Genomic DNA, 20448 nt, shown 5'->3' on the forward strand with positions numbered 1-20448 from the left:
ATGAAGGTGCAGAGTCTTTGCCCGACAGTCCACACTCAGTGAGGTGAACTCGGTCAGTGCAAATGAAACAGCGCAAAATGGTGTGCGCTCACCTCGCCAAACACTGCTGAAAAACTAGCATTTCAAAAAATGCTGCAAAAGTTTGACAGACATTGGTCATGATGTCATGTCATGTTGGCGTTCCTTGCTCGGAGTCTGCAAGGCCAGGGGTTTTGAACTGTGATACCAGCTCCATCTAGTAGTACGCCAAATATCCACTTGATTAAAGTACAGTGTTTTATTTTCCTATCCACAAACACATTGTCACTGTTCAAACTGTGTGTAATGTTACAGTGGCCCAAAATATTAAATATACTTGTTGAATAAAACCTCTGCCTTGTTTTATTGAATACTTGGGCCTATTATGCTTATTATGCTACTGTGTTTTAATGTTAGTCATAATTGTGGTACTTCAAGTGTTTTCTGAGGTGGTACTTGGTAAAAAAAAAAAAGTTTGAAAACCCCTATGCTAGACTAAAGGTTTTTTTTTTTTGCATATGACTTATTAATACATCTGCGTATACTACAGTGTTTATATTGTTACTCATCACATGTGTTTAAAAAGGTCCCAATTGGATTGCCAGTTAACTCATGTACAACTCTATATATATATATATATATATATATATATATATATATATATATATATATATATATATATATATATATATATATATATATATATATATATATGTATATATATATATATATATATATATATATATATATATATATATATATATATATATATATATATACACATACATATATATATATATATACATACATACATATATACATATATATATATATATATATATATATATATATATATATATATATATATATATATATATATATATATATATATATATATATATATATGTATGTCTATATAGTTTAAGCATGTGTACTAAAAACTAAACACACGAGAGATCATTGCAAAATTATATTAACAATATGGAAACATATTTCTAAAAATTTTGTCTGCTGCGTCTGGGATAATGAAGACATTTTAAATGTGATGTGATGAATATGATGCTATATGCACTGTTAGTGTCATTGTTACTTGCAAATGATTCAACTTCGATGGCTTTAATTGAAATTACAGAAGAAATTATCAATGCAATAGATAGTAAAAAATGTGCGGCAGCAGTGTTTATGGATCTAACTAAAGTATTTGACACAATTAATCACAATATTTTAATCAAAAAACTAGAATGATATGGCATCAGAAGGTTAGTCTTAAACTGGATAAGAAGTTATCTAACGAACAGGAAACAATACGTGAAGCTAGGCGAACACACATCTACAACGCTAAATATATCCTGTGGTGTACCTCAGAGATCAATACTAGGACCAACATTATTCAATCTCAATATAAATGACATTTGTAAAGTTACAAAATATTTAAAGTTAGTAATATTTGCGGATGATACAACAGCGTTTTGTTCAGGAGAGAACACACAGAAGATAATACAAATAACAGAAGAAATGAACAAATTGAAAAGATGGTTTGCAAAAACAGACTATCTTTGAATCTCAGTAAAACTAAAATAATGCTATTTGGTAACAGTAGAAGAGAAAGTCAAACACAAATACAAAAAGACGGAATAGAAATTGAAAGAGTAAATGAAACCACATTGCTAGGTATAATGATTGATGATAAATTGAACTGGAAATCTCATGTAAAAAATATACAACATAAAGTAGCAAGAAACACGTCAATAATGAATAAAGCAAAACATGTTCTAGACTAGACTAGATCTAACAAAGGTCTAACAACGATCTAACAAAGGTCTTAACTCATTCTCTTTCTATGCCACATCAATGTGGAATGCGCTCCCAACTGTATAAAAGAAAGGGCATCTCTATCCTCCTTCAAAACCGCAATAAAAGTACACCTCCAGGCAGCTACAACCCTAAACTAACACCCTCCCCGGATTGTTAATAATCAAATGTAAACAATCAAATGCAGATACTTTTTCTTATGCCTTCTGATCTCTCTCTCTCTCTCTCTCTCTCTCTCTCTCTCTCTCTCTCTCTCTCTCTCTCTCTCTCTCTCTCTCTCTCTCTCTCTCTCTCTCTCTCTCTCTCTCTGTCCACTACTTGCTGTACATATTCTACCAAGTCAGACCTACACTGTTCCAATATCCATTTCTCTGTTCCAATGTCCATTTCTCTGTTCTCAATTGTTGATGACTGATGATAACAACCAAACCTTGCTTAGGCGGTCCATCGTAGTCGAAGATGACGTAGCTTCCATTTTGTTGCTCTGGTCGGTGGCTATCGTTGCTGACGACGATGCCACTCCATATGACTATGAAGTCCGATCCTGGAACCAAACGTCCTGCCACAGTGGGGACATGTCAGGCCTGGATCAGGGGGCTGGGATGATTCTGGAACTGCATGGTGGTGTCTTCGCCTCCGCTGATCCTTGTTGGTTCCGACACTCCTCCAGATACATGACCCCGTCATGGCATAGCGAGAGCCACAGCGATCGATTGGCTGCAGCTGTCTCAAGTTCGTAGGGTTTGATGTTGCACCTCTTCAATATCCCTTTCAGTTGGTCTTTGTACCGCAGCTTTTGTCCTCCGGGCTTTCTGCTGGCTGAAAGGAGCTGACCATAAAGCATCTGACGAGGCAATCGGTGTCCTGGCATCCGGATGGTGTGACCAACCCACCGGAGTTGTCGCTGTGCCAGGGTGGCCTCTATGCTTATGGACTCAGTGCGCTGTAAGATGTCCGTATGAGGAACTCGATCCTGCCATGTGATGCCAAGAATGCGTTGGAGACATCTGATGTTAAATGCATCAAGGCAGCGGATGTGTCTGCGGTATATTGTGCAGGCTTCTGACCCATACAGCAGAGTTGAAACACACACCGCCCTGTAGACAGACACTTTCGTTGAGGTTCGAATGTGGTTGTTTTCAAACACCCGGGAGCGCAGTCTTCCAAGGGCAGAGGAGGCTGAGTTGATACGAGCCTGGATGTCATCATCGATCTGGCATGTTGGGGTCAGAGTACTGCCGAGGTAGCAAAACTGCTCAACGAGTTTGAGGGGTGTGCCGCTGATGGTAAAGACAGGGGGTGTAGGGGATGGGGACCTCTCCTGGATGAGAACCTCTGTTTTCAGGATGTTGATCACCAGACCTAGTGAGCGGTAGACTGATGACATGGTGTCTAGTGCATGCCGCATGGCATCAGGAGTGTGGGCGAGGAGTGCGCAGTCGTCTGCATATTGCAGCTCCTGGATGTTGGTGCCGGACATCTTCGTCTTTGCCTGTAGGCGCCGGATGTTGAATAGGCTCCCATCCAGGCGAAACTCGATGGAGACACCACTATCCTTTGTGATGGACTGGCGGAATAGGAGTGTGGCTGCTGCCAGAAAAAGATTGAAGATCGCTGGGGCCAGTACACACCCCTGCTTCGCCCCTACTTTCACTGGGAAAGAGGGGGACTGTTCACTGCCTACAAGTACACAGGCCTGCATACCATCGTGAAACTGTTTTAGGATGCTGAGAAACTTGGGGGGGACACCAAACTTCCTGAGGATGCTCCAGAGCAAATCACGGTCAACTGTGTCAAAGGCCTTGGTGAGGTCAATAAAGGTAATGTAGAGGTCCTTGTTTTGTTCCCTGCATTTCTCCTGGATTTGACGGGCAGCGAAGATCATGTCTAGTGTACTTCGGTTCTTTCTGAAGCCACACTGTGTCTCTGGGAGGATGCCCTCTGTTAGAAATGAAAGGCGAGAAAGCATAATTTTCGCAAGTACCTTGCCGGCCACTGAGAGAAGGGAGATGCCACGACTGTTTCCACAAGATGATTTATCTCCTTTCTTCTTGTAGATGGTGACAATGTTGCTGTCTTTCCATTCTTGAGGCAGGGCCTCCCTGTGCCAGATGGTTAGTATGAAGTGAAACAGCTTCCGCTTCAGTTGATAGCCTCCCTTCTTCAGTATCTCAGCCAGAATTCCGTCAGGGCCAGGGCTCTTGTTGTTTTTGAGGCTCCTGATTGCAGTAAGGACCTCACTGAACATGGGGGGATCATCAAGGAAGGGAGAAGGCGGGAGATCTGGGAGTGCATTGAGCACTGATGGATCAGAGGGGTTTATTTTATTGAGCAGTGAGTCGACGTGCTCAGCCCAACGCTCAAGAATTTGTTGTTTATCCTTGAATAACACATGTCCATCTGCGGATCTTACTGGAGCGATGCTTCGCTTTTGTGGGCCATAGATGGATTTTGCAGCAGCGTAGAATGCGTAGGTATTATTAGCATCTGCATATCCCTGGATCTCCTGGGCTTTTTTGAGCCACCACTCATTTTCCATGAACCGCAGTTGTTTCTGTGTCTCAGCTCTGGTTGTTTTATAATGGTGGAGGAGTGATGGAGAGTGAGGGTTGGAGAGCAGGGCAGCATGGGCTTTGCGCTTGGCGTCCAGCAGATCCTGTATTTCTACCGAGCTGTTGTCGAACCAGTCTTGATGGTGCTTCTGAGTAAAGCCGATGGTTTCAGAGGCAGCTTGATGTAATGTTGACCTCAGTTTTGCCCACTCACTGTCCATGTCACAGGTAGTACCGTAATCCTCCAAGGTGGAAAGCCCCGTAGCTAGCTTGCTGCGGTAGTGAGATGTACACTCTGGAGAATCCAGGGCCCTGCAGTTCAGTCGCTTTCTTGGCTGCTGTTTCTTGTGCGGGGGTCGGATTTTCATCCTCAGCTTGGATCTGATCAGCCGGTGGTCAGTCCAGCATTCAGCCCCACGTAAGGCCCTGGTTATGCAGACGTCTTGACTGATGATAACAACCAAACCTAACCCCCACCCCCACACCCCGGATTGTAAATAATGTAAATAATTCAATGTGATTATCTTGTGTGATGACTGTATTATGATGATAGTATATATCTGATAGTATATATCTGTATCATGAATCAATTTAAGTGGACCCCGACTTAAACAAGTTGAAAAACTTATTCGGGTGTTACCATTTAGTGGTCAATTGTACGGAATATGTACTTCACTGTGCAACCTACTAATAAAAGTCTCAATCAAGCAATCAATCAAACCAAAAATCCCTTCATATTCTCTACTGCTCGCTAGTGTTACCATATCTGAGTTATTGTGTAGAAATATGGGGAAATAACTACAAAAGTACACTTCATTCATTAACGGTGTTACAAAAAAGATCAGTTAGAATAATACGTTATGTTGGATATAGAGAACATACAAACCCTTTATTTATTGAATCAAAAATACTGAAATTCCACGACATAGTGAATTTGCAAACAGCTAAAATTATACACAAAGCAAACTATAATCTGCTACCCAAGAATATACAACAATTCTTCTCAAAAAAAGAGGAGAAATATAATTTGAGAAAAATGTAATTTAAAACATTTGTATGTACGTACAACACTTAAGACCTTCAGTATATCTGTATGTGGAATTAAATTATGGAATGGATTAAGCAAAGCAATCAAACAATGTACTAATATGTTCCACTTCAAGAAACTCTTCAAATTTAAAGTGTTTACAAATTACAAAGAAGAAGAACCATGATAAACATTCTGAATTTATTTCATCCATCCATTCATTTTCAAAATAATCTTCCTCATCTCACCATATGAAATGTAACATACTTCACCGATTTGATTTATTTTTATTGTGATTACTTATGGAGTATATTGTGAATAAATTGAGAACAAAAAGTGAACAAACGTTTTAGCAACTGTTATGTAAAAGAAAAGGGGTAGGATTAAATAATCTCTGCTCCTTCTTACTCCTTTTCGAACATGTTGAAAAGAGAAACTGGAAGTTGTGATGTATCATGTTCTATGCATGCATGTTTGAAATAAACTCAAACTCAACTGAACTCAATGTGCATCATCTTTAATAAAAATACAGAAAGTTTCAAGTGCAAATATCGGTGCGCTAGTAGTAACTACACTGCTGGATTGGATGATATCGAGATTGGATGATATAAAAAAAATTATCAGGATCCTTTTTGTTTTTTGCCATATCGTCCAAGTTTACTAGTAACTAAAACTACAGTAGTTTATGTTTTTTAATTAATTTCCTCAACACTAGTTGTAACTGTCTTAAAACAAATTAGATTTAGACTTGGACTTAGACAAACTTTATTGATCTACAAGGGAAATTGTTCCACACAGTAGCTCAGTTTCAAAGGATGGAAAGGGTAAGGATGGAAAGGATAATGAAGGTATTAAGTAGAGTAAAAATGTACCATAGTAGCAATATAAAATATAACATATATGTAATATTGACATATTATATATACAGTATATAATATATACTGATATATTATATTATTGTATTATATTATATTTTTATATAATATATACAATATATAACAAATCCCAATTACCATGTACAATATTACAGTATATGGAACAGCAGCAGCAAAAAAAAAAAGGAATTAAACTAACATACCTGTCCTTTTTTCTAACTCAGAATCTGATAATAGACCGATCGAATGACTCAAAATGTGTCTTGGTTCATCTCAGACAACTATTGTATTTTTCTACAAGCTTCCTAAAATGAGTTACAGGACTAAACGTAACAGGAGTACGTTTTTGTCATTGAATTATCAAATGCTGTACATGAAATATAGCCTCATATTTCATCATGTTGACACTAATATCAGTGATTCAACAAAAAATATATTTGAAAAATAAATGAATAGCAAAAAAGAATTTGGTGACAGGTCTGTGCTGGGATTTTACATTCATTCATTCATTCATTTAGTAGAGCATTAAAAGATCGATCTTGCATCTGACAAAAAAACAACAACTCACAAAATCTGGCCCCGCTGCTCCCAGTGTGGCAAGTCAGAGTAGTAGGAGAGGCTCTAGACCACAGAGCCTACAACTTCTCTTTTCTCTATTTATAATTCGATTCCAAGAATAATAATGTCACACTCACATTAAAAACATCAGTAGATTCAACACTGTACAGTGCAAACAAGAAAATTCATGGTGTACAAATGTATCTGCAAGCATTATTTTGGCGACATTGTGACAAGCAGGCAGCACGGTGGTGCAGGGGTTAGTGCGTCTGCCTCACAATACGAAGGTCCTGAGTAGTCCTGGGTTCAATCCCGGGCTCGGGATCTTTCTGTGTGGAGTTTGCATGTCCTCCCCGTGACTGCGTGGGTTACCTCCGGGTACTCCGGCTTCCTCCCACCTCCAAAGACATGCACCTGGGGATAGGTTGATTGGCAACACTAAATTGGCCCTAGTGTGTGAATGTGAGTGTGAATGTTGTCTGTCTATCTGTGTTGGCCCTGCGATGAGGTGGCGACTTGTCCAGGGTGTACCCCGCCTTCCGCCCGGATGCAGCTGAGATAGGCTCCAGCGCCCCCCGCAACCCCGAAGGGAATAAGCGGTAGAAAATGGATGGATGGATGGATGTGACAAGCAGATCAGCCAGTAAGCCACGCCTTCATCCTCTTCATCTTACACGCACACATGCAGTAACGTAATGATGAATGCACTGATTCATATTTTGGTAAACAAAACAACCACTAAGTAAATGGGTTATACTTGTATAGCGCTTTTCTACCTTCAAGGTACTCAAAGAGCTTTGACACTATTTCCACATTCACCCATACATTCACACACTGATGGCGGGAGCTGCCATGCAAGGCCCTAACCACGACCCATCAGGAGCAAGGGTGAAGTGTCTTGCTGAAGGACACAACGGACGTGACTAGATTGGTAGAAGCTGGGGATCGAACCAGGAAAACTCAGGTTCAAACATAAATTAACGTTGTTAATGGACAATCATGCATTACATACATTACCTTTTGCACTATATTAATTTATATTACTATGTGTTGTCAACTTTGTACTTTTTTATGTCATTGCCTGAAATAAATAAATAAAAAAATAAAAAATTTAAATTAAAAAACATTGTTACCCTAGGGTAAACTGGATAACACATGGCACACTGACAACGCTTAACCTATTGTTACTATAACCATCTACAAGGTTAATATAGGTTGCTTCTCTTTCTTCCCCTCCATTTTTCTGCTTTCTTTTGTATCTCTAGTTATCATTACGTATATGTATTGTTGCATTTGAACAACTGTATTGTTGATAATAGAGGTAAATTATTGGTATTGTTCATTATCAATAGCACTATTTCTATTGGTATTTGTATTGCTCCATTTGTAGTGTAATGCTCATTGTCATTTCTGTATTATTATTTATTTTGCTAACTGCTTCTTTGCTATCACTTTTACCATCATATTTGTACATATCGTATTTGCGGATGTTGCTCTATTGTTGTTATTATTGTTGTGTTTGCTGTTGTCTTTTTTGTCTCTCTGTCTTATCCTGAAGGAATCAATAAAGTACTATCTATCTATCTATCCCCCTCTTGTGCCCACAATTTCCCCCTCTGTCTTTCTTGTTTTCTCTCTCTATCCCCTCCTGCTCTGAAACCAGCTGCACCAAATGATAATATAAATACATTTAATAATGTCAAATACAAATAATGTAACAAGAGAAGTATCCTACACTTCTCTTTTGTAAAGTAACTCTGAACAGCCGATATGGGCATCTACATCAACTATATGATTTGCCTTACATAAACGACATGTCATCGGCATGCGACTGTGAATTGTTTTTGTTTTTGTTTGCGGATGACTCTGCCTTGCTGGTATCCGGCAAGGACAAGTCACAGGTGGAGAAAATCATCAGTGCTGAGCTGTGTAGAACTTGCACCTGGCTCGCTGACAACAAGCTATCCATACACTTGGGTAAAACAGAATCCATCCTGTTTGGGTCCCACATCAACCTTAAAGGCCTACTGAAATGATTTTTTTTTTATTTAAACGGGGATAGCAGATCTATTCTATGTGTCATACTTGATCATTTCGCGATATTGCCATATTTTTGCTGAAAGGATTTAGTATAGAACAACGACGATAAAGATTGCAACTTTTGGTATCTGATAAAAAAAAGGCTTGCCCCTACCGGAAGTAGCGTGACGTAGTCAATTGAACATATACGCAAAGTTCCCTATTGTTTACAATGATGGCCGCATGAAGTGAGAGAGATTCGGACCGAGAAAGCGACAATTTCCCCATTAATTTGAGCGAGGATGAAAGATTTGTGGATGAGTAAAGTGCAAGTGAAGGACTAGTGGGGAGTTGAAGCTATTCAGATAGGGAAGATGCTGTGAGAGCCGGGGGTGACCTGATATTCAGCTGGGAATGACTACAACAGTAAATAAACACAAGACATATATATACTCTATTAGCCACAACACAACCAGGCTTATATTTAATATGCCACAAATTAATCCTGCATAAAAACACCTACGTGTTTGTTATGCTAGCTCCTAGCTCCTCTGCTAGCTCCTAGCTTCATAGAACACGCCAATACAATTCAAACACCTGATCAACACACACACAATCACTCAGCCCAAAAGACCGTTCACCTAACCCAAGGTTCATAAAGCTTGTATATTTTTAAAAAGTTACGTACGTGACGCGCACATACGGTCAAGCTATCAAATGTTTAGCAGCCAAGGCTGCATACTCACGGTACCTGATATTCAGCTGGGAATGACTACAACAGTAAATAAACACAAGACATATATATATACTCTATTTGTGGTAATCTGTAAATGTCCTTGCCTATTTCTATTGTCTGCACCATGTTCACTCTCTCTCTCATCCACAGTATGGAGTGCAGCTGACGCAAGGCAGCAGCACACACCTGAGCTTGATTAGCAGCAGCCTATTTTAACTGGCTGCTGACGGCCGGTGAGCGCCGGAACTTTGCCATTGCTATCAAACGGTTGGTCGTGCAAGAGGACTCACTAAGTCGCGAACCTTTCACCTCAGGTTGGCCCGTTTAATCCTAGCCTTGTCTAGCGTTTTATTTTGGTACCTTGTTTTATCACTTCTCTCATGAAGTATATTTTTCCTAGCCTTGTCTAGCGCCTTTAGTTTTGTGTTTTTTTATTTTACTCTCAGTAGTTTGTTACATGGTGTGTTGTGTTTTCCACCATCGCCATTGTTTTGTTTTGCTACCTTGTGCTTCCGCCAAATAAAGAGGAAGAACAATTGAAAACCCAAACTCGTCTCTGCATCCTTGGGATCCACATCACCACATCCTAACAGAAAGTTCCGGCCAAAACGATGGAACCCGCAGAGACAGACTCCTGGAAGAGAGCATTGCAAGGCCAGGCTCAAAGGATCAACCAGCAGGGGGACCAGCTTGACCACCTGAGCCGAGGTCTACAGGGGATGTCGGAGCGCCAAGACGCCATGTTGGAGCGAATCAACATGCTGTTAGCCACCGTCGTACCCACCTCGACCACCGTGCCTGACCAGGCATCCACCCAGCCTCCACAACCCGCTAGTACTAGCAATATACGGCTTTCCCGACCCGAACGTTTTTCCGGGGAAAAGGAAGACGTAAGACAATTCCTGACGCAGTGTGAACTCCATTTTGAGCTAAACGCGTCCGCTTTCACCTCTGAGCGGGCTAAAGTAGCGTTTGTGATCTCTCACCTGTCTGGCCGCGCTGGCACCTGGGCGACTGCCGAATGGAACCGTCAGACCACCTCCAGCTCCACATACGCGAACTTTTCCAAGTCCTTGAAGCAAATATTCCAACGACGACTCCCAGGTAGAGAGGCAGCGAGATCCCTTTTCCGGCTGCAACAGGGTTCACGACGGGTCGCGGATTACGCGATCGAGTTCCGCACCATGGCGGCCGACTGTGACTGGGGTCCCTCGGCGTTGTTGGACGCCTTCTTCCTGGGTCTCGCGGACGAAATTCGCCATATGATGATCCCGCTGTCACTCCCGACGAACCTGGATGATCTTATTGAGCTGGCGGTGCAAATCGACTTCCGCCTACTAGAGGAGAGGAGGGATCGACTAGGAAGACAAGCCCCACCTTGCAGCCAATCAGCGCCTGCTAGACCCGCCATCTGCAAGACGGAGCAACTCGTCCTCGAAGACACCTCTCCTTCATGGCAGATAGACGAGCCAATGCAACTGGGAGGCCGTCGACTCACCACCGCTGAGAGGGAACGCCGTTTTCGCCTCCAACTCTGCCTATACTGTGGGGCCGCTGATCACCTCATCTCCCGCTGCAAGGAACTGCCGCGCCCCGCGGCACGGCCACGAGCGCGCCCTCACTCGCCAGAGGACACGTCCACCAGAGGTCGCCGTTCTCCTTCGTTGGCCGCAGGCAGAATGCAGCTAAAAGGTACTCTTTCTTGGCCTAACCAACAAATAGACATTTGCGCTCTCATTGACTCGGGCGCAGATGATAACTTTTTGGATTTTGAGTTCATGAGACTCCATAAGATTCCTGTTGTAAAACTGTGTGTACCCAAGAGGGTGTATTCTCTAGATGGGCGCCTATTAGCCAGCATAACCCACCAGACACTCCCACTCAACCTGCGCTTGTCTGGAAATCATTGTGAGAAAATAATTTTTTTGATTGTGCCATCACGGTCCGCGCCCATCATTCTTGGGTTAACCTGGTTACAGAAGCATAACCCGAGCATAGACTGGCCTCGTTCGGCCATTATTAATTGGAGTGTTACCTGCCACCTACATTGTCTCCGTTCCGCAGCGGGATCTCACACACCGCCACCTACCACCGTTGTAGAGAACATAGACTTGACAAACGTGCCCACAAACTACCATGACTTAAGAGCGGTGTTTAGCAAAGATAGAGCACTCTCACTTCCCCCCCACCGACCCTACGATTGCGGTATCGATTTGCTAGCCGGAGCGGCTTTACCATCGACCCGTTTGTACAAGGTGTCGAACACCGAACTCAAAGCACTAGAGGAATACATAAACACTTCAATAGCTGCGGGCCTCATTCGCCCCTCGACCGCACCAGTAGCCGCCGGATTTTTTTTTGTCGAAAAGAAGGACAAGTCCCTACGGCCTTGTATAGACTACCGCGCTCTTAATCTGATTACTGTCAAGAATAAGTATCCTCTTCCTCTCCTTGATTCTGCATTTACTCCCTTACAGTCCGCAAGGTTTTTTACTAAACTCGATCTACGTAACGCGTACCATCTAGTTCGCATCCGAGAGGGGGATGAATGGAAGACCGCATTCAACACTCCTCTCGGACATTTTGAGTATCTTGTCATGCCGTTTGGACTTACAAATGCACCTGGCGTTTTTCAGGGCTTCATTAATGATATTTTTCGGGACATGACAGGGCGGTTTCTCTTCGTTTACCTGGACGACATATTAATTTATTCTTCGACATTTGACGAACATGTGCAGCAGGTTCGGTTAGTCCTTCAACGTTTGCTCGAAAATAAACTGTTCGTCAAGGCAGAAAAATGCGAGTTTCACTCATCTTCCATACCCTTCTTAGGATTTATCATTGAGGAGGGTAGACTCAGACCGGACCCTGCTAAAGTCAAAGCAGTAGTAGACTGGCCCACTCCGGTGTCCAAGAAGCACCTCCAGAGATTCTTGGGCTTCTCTAATTTTTATCGGCGATTTATTCGCAATTTTAGTCGCGTCGCGGAGCCACTTACGAGGCTAACTTCTACTAAGGTTCTGTTCGAATGGACACCCGATGCTAATTCCGCGTTCCTAAGGCTAAAAAGATTGTTTACGTCGGCTCCTGTGCTTTGTTACCCTGACCGTTCTCTCCAATTTTTTGTTGAAGTGGACGCTTCTGATTCAGGTGTAGGGGCCGTACTCTCCCAGCAATCTACCAGCGACCAGAAGTTGCACCCCTGTGCTTTCTTCTCTCGTCGCCTATCCCCTGCCGAGAAGAATTATGACATTGGCAACAGGGAGCTTCTGGCGGTCATCTTGGCCCTTCAGGAGTGGAGACACTGGCTGGAAGGGGCGGAGCTACCATTCATCGTCTACACGGACCACAAGAACCTGTCCTACTTAAGGACCGCACAGAGACTGAACCCTCGCCAGGCCAGGTGGGCACTATTTCTGACCCGTTTTAACTTTATCATCACTTTCCGACCTGGTTCTCAGAATGGGAAGCCCGATGCCCTGTCCCGTGTCTACTCTTCGTCCTTGGAAGATTCCTCACCTGAACCTATTGTTCCCCATACCCACTTCATTGGGGGACTCCAGTGGGACATCGAGCGGCAGGTCTTGGAGGCCCTGAAGTCGGACACATCTCCGCGGGGCTGCCCACCAGGTCGGCTGTTTGTGGTTCCTCGGCTCCGTTCCAGCGTTCTGGATTGGGCACATGGGTCGAAGATCGCTTGCCATCCAGGCATTCGTCGCACCAGTTTTATCCTCTCCCAGCGTTTTTGGTGGCCATCCATTCTGGCAGATACGAAGGCGTTTGTGGCAGCATGTCGGGTCTGCTCCCGGAACAAGGCATCCCACCAGGCTCCAGCAGGACTGCTACACCCATTACCCATCCCCTCCCGCCCGTGGTCACACATAGCTGTGGATTTTGTCACAGGACTGCCCCCCTCTGAGGGAAGCGACACCATTTTGACCATTGTGGACCGGTTCTCGAAGATGGCCCATTTCGTAGCCCTCCCCAAGCTGCCGTCTGCTCTTGAAACAGCCCAATTATTAGTGCTCCACGCTTTCCGGCTGCACGGCATCCCCACTGATGTTGTATCCGACAGAGGGCCACAGTTCTCCTCGGCCGTCTGGAGAGCATTCTGCAAGTCTCTGGGGGCCTCCCCTAGCCTATCCTCCGGCTACCACCCTCAGAGCAATGGACAGACCGAGCGGACCAACCAAGACCTGGAGGCGGCCATCCGGTGCACTTGTCATCAGCAACCCGCAACCTGGTCTGAAAGTCTCCCTTGGATAGAATACGCTCACAACTCTCTCATTAGCTCCGCCACCGGTCTGTCTCCATTTCACGTCGCCTATGGTTTCCAACCCCCAGTTTTTCCTTCTACCCAACCCAATGCCGACGTACCATCCGTAACGGCACACCTGCGTCGGGCTCACCAGGCTTGGCGCAACACCAGGGCTGCGTTAAAAAGAACATCGGCCAGGAACCAGGCCTTAGCCAACCGACATCGCACACCAGCCCCACACTACCAGTTGGGACAGAAGGTCTGGTTATCGTCTCGGGACCTACCATTGGCCACCGAATCTAGGAAACTGGCTCCCAGGTTCATTGGACCATTCCCCATTGCCAAGATCATCAATCGTGTGGCAGTCAAGCTCCATCTCCCTAGATCTCTCAAGTGCCATCCTGTTTTTCACGTGTCCCGCATCAAGCCTGTCTCATCCAGCCCACTCAGCCCTCCGGAGGTACCGCCTCCTCCACCCAGGCTGGTTGATGGTCACCCAGCATTTACTGTAAACACCATCTTGGATGTGAGAAGAAGGGGAAGGGGTTTCCAATACCTGGTGGATTGGGAGGGGTACGGCCCAGAGGAACGGTCATGGATTTCGAGATCGCTTATAATTGACAAGGACTTGATCAAGGACTTTTACGTTCGATTCCCAGACAAGCCAGGTAGGCCGCCAGGAGGCGTCCGTTGAGGGGGGGGTACTGTGGTAATCTGTAAATGTCCTTGCCTATTTCTATTGTCTGCACCATGTTCACTCTCTCTCTCATCCACAGTATGGAGTGCAGCTGACGCAAGGCAGCAGCACACACCTGAGCTTGATTAGCAGCAGCCTATTTTAACTGGCTGCTGACGGCCGGTGAGCGCCGGAACTTTGCCATTGCTATCAAACGGTTGGTCGTGCAAGAGGACTCACTAAGTCGCGAACCTTTCACCTCAGGTTGGCCCGTTTAATCCTAGCCTTGTCTAGCGTTTTATTTTGGTACCTTGTTTTATCACTTCTCTCATGAAGTATATTTTTCCTAGCCTTGTCTAGCGCCTTTAGTTTTGTGTTTTTTTATTTTACTCTCAGTAGTTTGTTACATGGTGTGTTGTGTTTTCCACCATCGCCATTGTTTTGTTTTGCTACCTTGTGCTTCCGCCAAATAAAGAGGAAGAACAATTGAAAACCCAAACTCGTCTCTGCATCCTTGGGATCCACATCACCACATCCTAACACTATTAGCCACAACACAACCAGGCTTATATTTAATATGCCACAAATTAATCCTGCATAAAAACACATACGTGTTTGTTATGCTAGCTCCTAGCTCCTATGCTAGCTCCTAGCTCCATAGAACACGCCAATACAATTCAAACACCTGATCAACACACACAATCACTCAGCCCAAAAGACCGTTCACCTAACCCAAGGTTCATAAAGCTCATATATTTTTAAAAAGTTACGTACGTGACGCGCACGTACGGTCAAGCTATCAAATGTTTAGCAGCCAAGGCTGCATACTCACGGTACCTGGTATTCAGCTGAGAATGACTAAAACAGTAAATAAACACAAGACATATATTTACTCTATTAGCCACAACACAACCAGGCTTATATTTAATATGACACAAATTAATCCTGCATAAAAACACCTACGTCTTTGTTATGCTAACTCCTAGCTCCTATGCTAGCTCCTAGCTCCATAGAACACGCCAATACAATTCAAACACCCGATCAACACACACAATCACTCAGCCCAAAAGACCGTTCACCTAACCCAAGGTTCATAAAGCTTATATATTTTTAAAAAGTTACGTACATACGCAAAAAAAAGTTGCGCACATACGGTCAAGCGATCAAATGTTTAGAAGCCAAAGCTGCATACTCACAGTAGCACGTCTGCGTCTTTGTCATCCAAATCAAAGTAATCCTTGTAAGAGTCTGTGTTGTCCCAGTTCTCTACAGGCGTCTGTGTATCGAAGTCAAAAGTCCTCCTGGTTAGAGTCTCTGTTATCCGAGTTCTTCCATCTTGACTGCATCTTTCGGGAATGTAAACAAAGAAGCGCCGGCTGTGTACTGTTGTTGCTGACTTCGTTCGAAAAATACGTCCATTTCGCACCGACAACTTTCTTCTTTGCTTGCTCAGCTTCTTTCTCCATAATGCAATGAACATGATTGCAACAGATTCACGAACACAGATGTCCAGAATACTGTGGAATTATGAAATGAAAACAGAGCTTTTTCGTATTGGCTTCAATGTGGAAGGCATACCCGTGTTCCCCGGGCTACGTCACGCGCATACGTCATCCTCAGAGGCGTTTGGAACCGGAAGTTTAGCGGAAAATTTAAAATGTCACTTTATAAGTTAACCCGGCCGTATTGGCATGTTAAGATTTCATCATTGATATATAAACTATCAGACTGCGTGGTCGGTAGTAGTGGGTTTCAGTAGGCCTTTAAGAAAGTCAATGACTTCACCATAAAAGTAGGTGACATTGTTATCACCAGGAAAGATGAGGTCACCTACCTAGGTTCCATTCTAGAGGCTAACCTTTCCTGTGATAAAATGGCAACCAAGTTAATCAAAAAGGTTAACCAGCGAGCGAGATTTCTCTACAGAATTTCCTCTCTGGTCAACAAAAGCACCTTGAGGATTCTGGCGGGAACTCTCGTTCAACCCTTTTTCGATTATGCATGCACCTCCTGGTACCCCAGCACCTCCAAAACCCTCAAATCTAAACTCCAAACATCTCAGAACAAGCTAGTCAGGTTACTTCTAGACCTCCACCCCAGATCCCACCTCACTCCTACCCACTTCTCTAAAGTGGGCTGGCTCAAGGTGGAGGACAGAGTTAAACAACTTGCACTGAGCCTAGTCTATAAAATCCGCTACACCTCCCTGATACCGAAGTACATGTCAAACTACTTCCTTAACGTAAATGACCGCTATAACCAAGACACCAGGGGGAGCTCCACTAACCACGTTAAACCCAGATCCCGAACTAACAAAGGTCTTAACTCATTCTCTTTCTATGCCACATCAATGTGGAATGCGCTCCCAACAGGTATAAAAGAAAGGGCATCTCTATCCTCCTTCAAAACCGCAATAAAAGTTCACCTCCAGGCAGCTACAACCCTAAACTAACACCCTCCCCGGATTGCTAATAATCAAATGTAAACAATCAAATGCAGATACTTTTCCTTATGCCTTCTGATCTCTCTCTCTCTCTCTCTTTCTCTCTCTCTCTCTCTCTCTCTCTCTCTCTCTCTCTCTCTATGTCCACTACTTGATGTCCATATCCCCCCCCCCCTCCACACCCCTGATTGTAAATAATGTAAATAATTCAATGTGATTATCTTGTGTGATGACTGTATTATGATGATAGTATATATGATAGTATATATCTGTATCATGAATCAATTTAAGTGGACCCCGACTTAAACAAGTTGAAAAACTTATTCGGGTGTTACCATTTAGTGGTCAATTGTATGTACTTCACTGTGCAACCTACTAATAAAAGTCTCAATCAATCAATCAATCAGCTGCACAGGACAAAAAAAAAAAAAGGAAAACTCAGGTTGCTGGCATGGCCACTCTCCCAATCGCGCTACGCCGTCCCCAAGCCGACGTATGGCCAAGACTCAGCTGTCTACCTGCACCTCAGGGAGAAACAGCACTCCTTTGGGTACAAAAATGTACAGATTCTGGACAGGGAGGACAGATGGTACGAAAGAGGAGTGAGGGAAGCCATCTATGTCAAGGTTGAAAAACCATCCCTGAACAGAGGAGGTGGTCTGCGACACCACCTGTCCCCCACATACAATACTGTCCTTTCAACTGTTCCTAAAAGACTATGCAACTTAGCCTCCAACAGGAGTTAGAAACAGAAGGTGACCAGAATGCCATTTGTGCCATTTGTTTACAACTGAATGGAATGCTTACGCGGGGGATTCCGACTATTTTGGACTGGTAGTTGTCGATCCACGACGATCGTTCTGCCACACAATACCTCAATGCTAATGCTGGAAATTACACTTCAACGACTGTCGTTGGCTTTGACAGTAGGATTGCTGGTTTGCATCAAAACAGTTGTTTTTCTCACTACGGACCTTCTTTGCACAGGCACACCCTCCTGGGTTTGGAGTCTAAACATTTGGGGTTTTGGCACCAGCCGCTAGACTAGATCTGACCAATGAAGTCTATGAACTGATGAAGCCTACTCGGATGAGAGGCGAAACATCTTCGAAGACAAACCAAACAGTCCAGTTAGGATCGATTGAATGCCCTGAGATGACAATGACCTGGACCAATGAGAACATTCTCAGAAATGCAGTAACGAGACCCAGAAGCCTCCTATTAGGTTTGTGTGCAAATGTACTGATTTTGATTCAAGTAAATGCTAAAAAACGATTGAGAAAACAAAGTTGACTGCAGAAATCTTAATATTTATTTCACAGTTTTATTTGTTTTTCATCATGACTGTATGTCCCTGCAGTGGACCATGTGACCAGCGTTGTTAATTCAATCAATCAATCAATCAATGTTTATTTATATAGCCCTAAATCACAAGTGTCTCAAAGGGCTGCACAAGCCACAACGACATCCTCGGTACAGAGCCCACATACGGGCAAGGAAAAACTCACCCCAGTGGGACGTTGCCAGCTTGTGCCGCTAATCCCTAGCTAGCAACTAGAAAGCGGAGTATTTTTACAGAGCCAATCGTGAATTATGTGTTTCGTTACTACATTGCTGTCACAAAATACATTTTCATGTTTCCAGTTTCGGACTGCAAGAGTGCTTGAAGACAATTATTGCATCGACAAGGAAGCCAAAGAGGAGAGCGCTTACCTGTTGGTGAGTGGTCCAATGAAGGGGTTGGTGATCAGCTGCACCGTGGCCTTGGAGGCAAACAACAATCCCACTTTGACATTCTCGTTGATCAGCTTGTTGGTGGAGTGAGGGCAGTCGGAGGAGTTGTCCGGCAGCTCGACAACAGCGGTAGTGGTGAAAGTCGGAACGACGCCGTCCGTTGCCCTGACCGTGGCGTTGGAGCCCGACGAGCGCACCGTATTGTCGTACAACGACACGATCTGTTCAAACGCTGCCGGGGGAGTCTGCTTCTGGGCTGATGTGTTGTTTGATACGACGGCCGATGACTCATCCAGGTTGTACAGGTAGCTTGGGATGATGGGCACTGGAGGGCATAAGAAAGACAAGATTGAACCTGACGTGACCACTGGCTCTTTGAGGGGGCAACGGCGTACACACTAGGGATGTGCGGCTTGATACTGAAATATCGATACTGCTGATACCAGATCTTTATGCTCTAATATCGATTCTCAAATGAAAATATGTAAACTTTTGATACTTAAGTCATTTGAGATAATGTTTTTCATTAACAGGAAGACAGGGTTAAAAAGTAGCGAAAGTTGTGAATGAGGCAATGTGTTGAGTGCTTTTGTTTAAAACATTATTTTTACGTTAACATATTCATGTAACTGAATTACTTTTTTCCCAATAGTAGTTATTATTAATTTATTTATTTTAATGCTTTTATTATTTTACTTATTTCCTTTAATGTGGTTTGAAACACCATTTTCGTGTACTTTGTATGATTTCGTCCTCTGCATTTTCCTGTTGTAGCAGCTTGCCTATATTGTTATTTACGCCGCTACCTCAATATACTTCAGAGTTGAAAATGTATTGTATTCTTTATGCTATGTGATATGTTATTATTTGAAATACAGTTTTTTTTTTTTTTTGCAGACACATAGTAGGTATATTTGCACAGGTATCGAATCGGTATCGCAAATACCAGCCAGAATTTTGCTCGGTATCGGATCAGAAAGAAAATCAGTGGTATCACACATCACTAGAATGCAAATTTAAAATATTTGTGAGTACATCTGCGGTCCCCTCCAAGGTTTCTCATTGTCCCATTGGGTTGAGTTTTTCCTTGCCCTGATGTGGGATCTGAGCCGAGGATGTCGTTGTGGCTTGTGCAGCCCTTTGCGACACTCGTGATTTAGGGCTATATAAATAAACATTGATTGATTGATTGATTGATATATTATATACCGATGGGCTTATTTTGTGTGTTGTTTGCTGTGTTATGTTCCTATTTGATATCAAGTTCATTTTAGAGTGGTGCTGGTTTTTGCTTTCATTAGTAAAAATACATTTCCTGCATTGAAGTTGCTGTGCCTTTGACGACGTCATGTTGACATAAAACCACTTCAAATGCATCGGTAATGAAGTTGTAACGTACATAAAAGCAATACATATATATATATATATATATATATATATATATATATATATATATATATATATATATATATATATATATATATATATATATATATATATATATATATATATATATATATATATATATATATATATATATGCTTGCATGTGACATGTGTAATTTACAGTAAACTCTGGTTTTATTTCTGCAAAGCTGGACAGCCAGTTAACATCTAACTGTCCTCCAATAAGCACACAAGGTTGGTCTTTTCTTGTATTTGCTGGCTATTGTTTGTTGTTATTTTGCAAGAAAAAATGCATTTAAATAAGATACAATTATTTCCCATACATGTGTTTCCT

The 20448-nt window shown here is 43.0% G+C and overlaps 1 protein-coding gene across 2 annotated transcripts in view; it reads right to left on the bottom strand.

The window, feature by feature from the left end:
- The window catches only part of slc18a2 (solute carrier family 18 member 2), a 105049-nt gene that overhangs the window by 74048 nt on the left and 10553 nt on the right, over positions 1 to 20448 (bottom strand). For both annotated transcript variants that reach the window (XM_062058995.1, XM_062058994.1), the window contains one exon: positions 18688 to 19033. In XM_062058995.1, the coding sequence (XP_061914979.1) occupies positions 18688 to 19033 (346 nt within the window). The remainder of the gene's footprint in view (positions 1 to 18687; positions 19034 to 20448) is intronic.

The sequence above is a fragment of the Entelurus aequoreus genome, linkage group LG09 (genome assembly GCF_033978785.1).
Source record: "Entelurus aequoreus isolate RoL-2023_Sb linkage group LG09, RoL_Eaeq_v1.1, whole genome shotgun sequence".
NCBI classification, from domain to species: Eukaryota; Metazoa; Chordata; class Actinopteri; order Syngnathiformes; family Syngnathidae; genus Entelurus; species Entelurus aequoreus.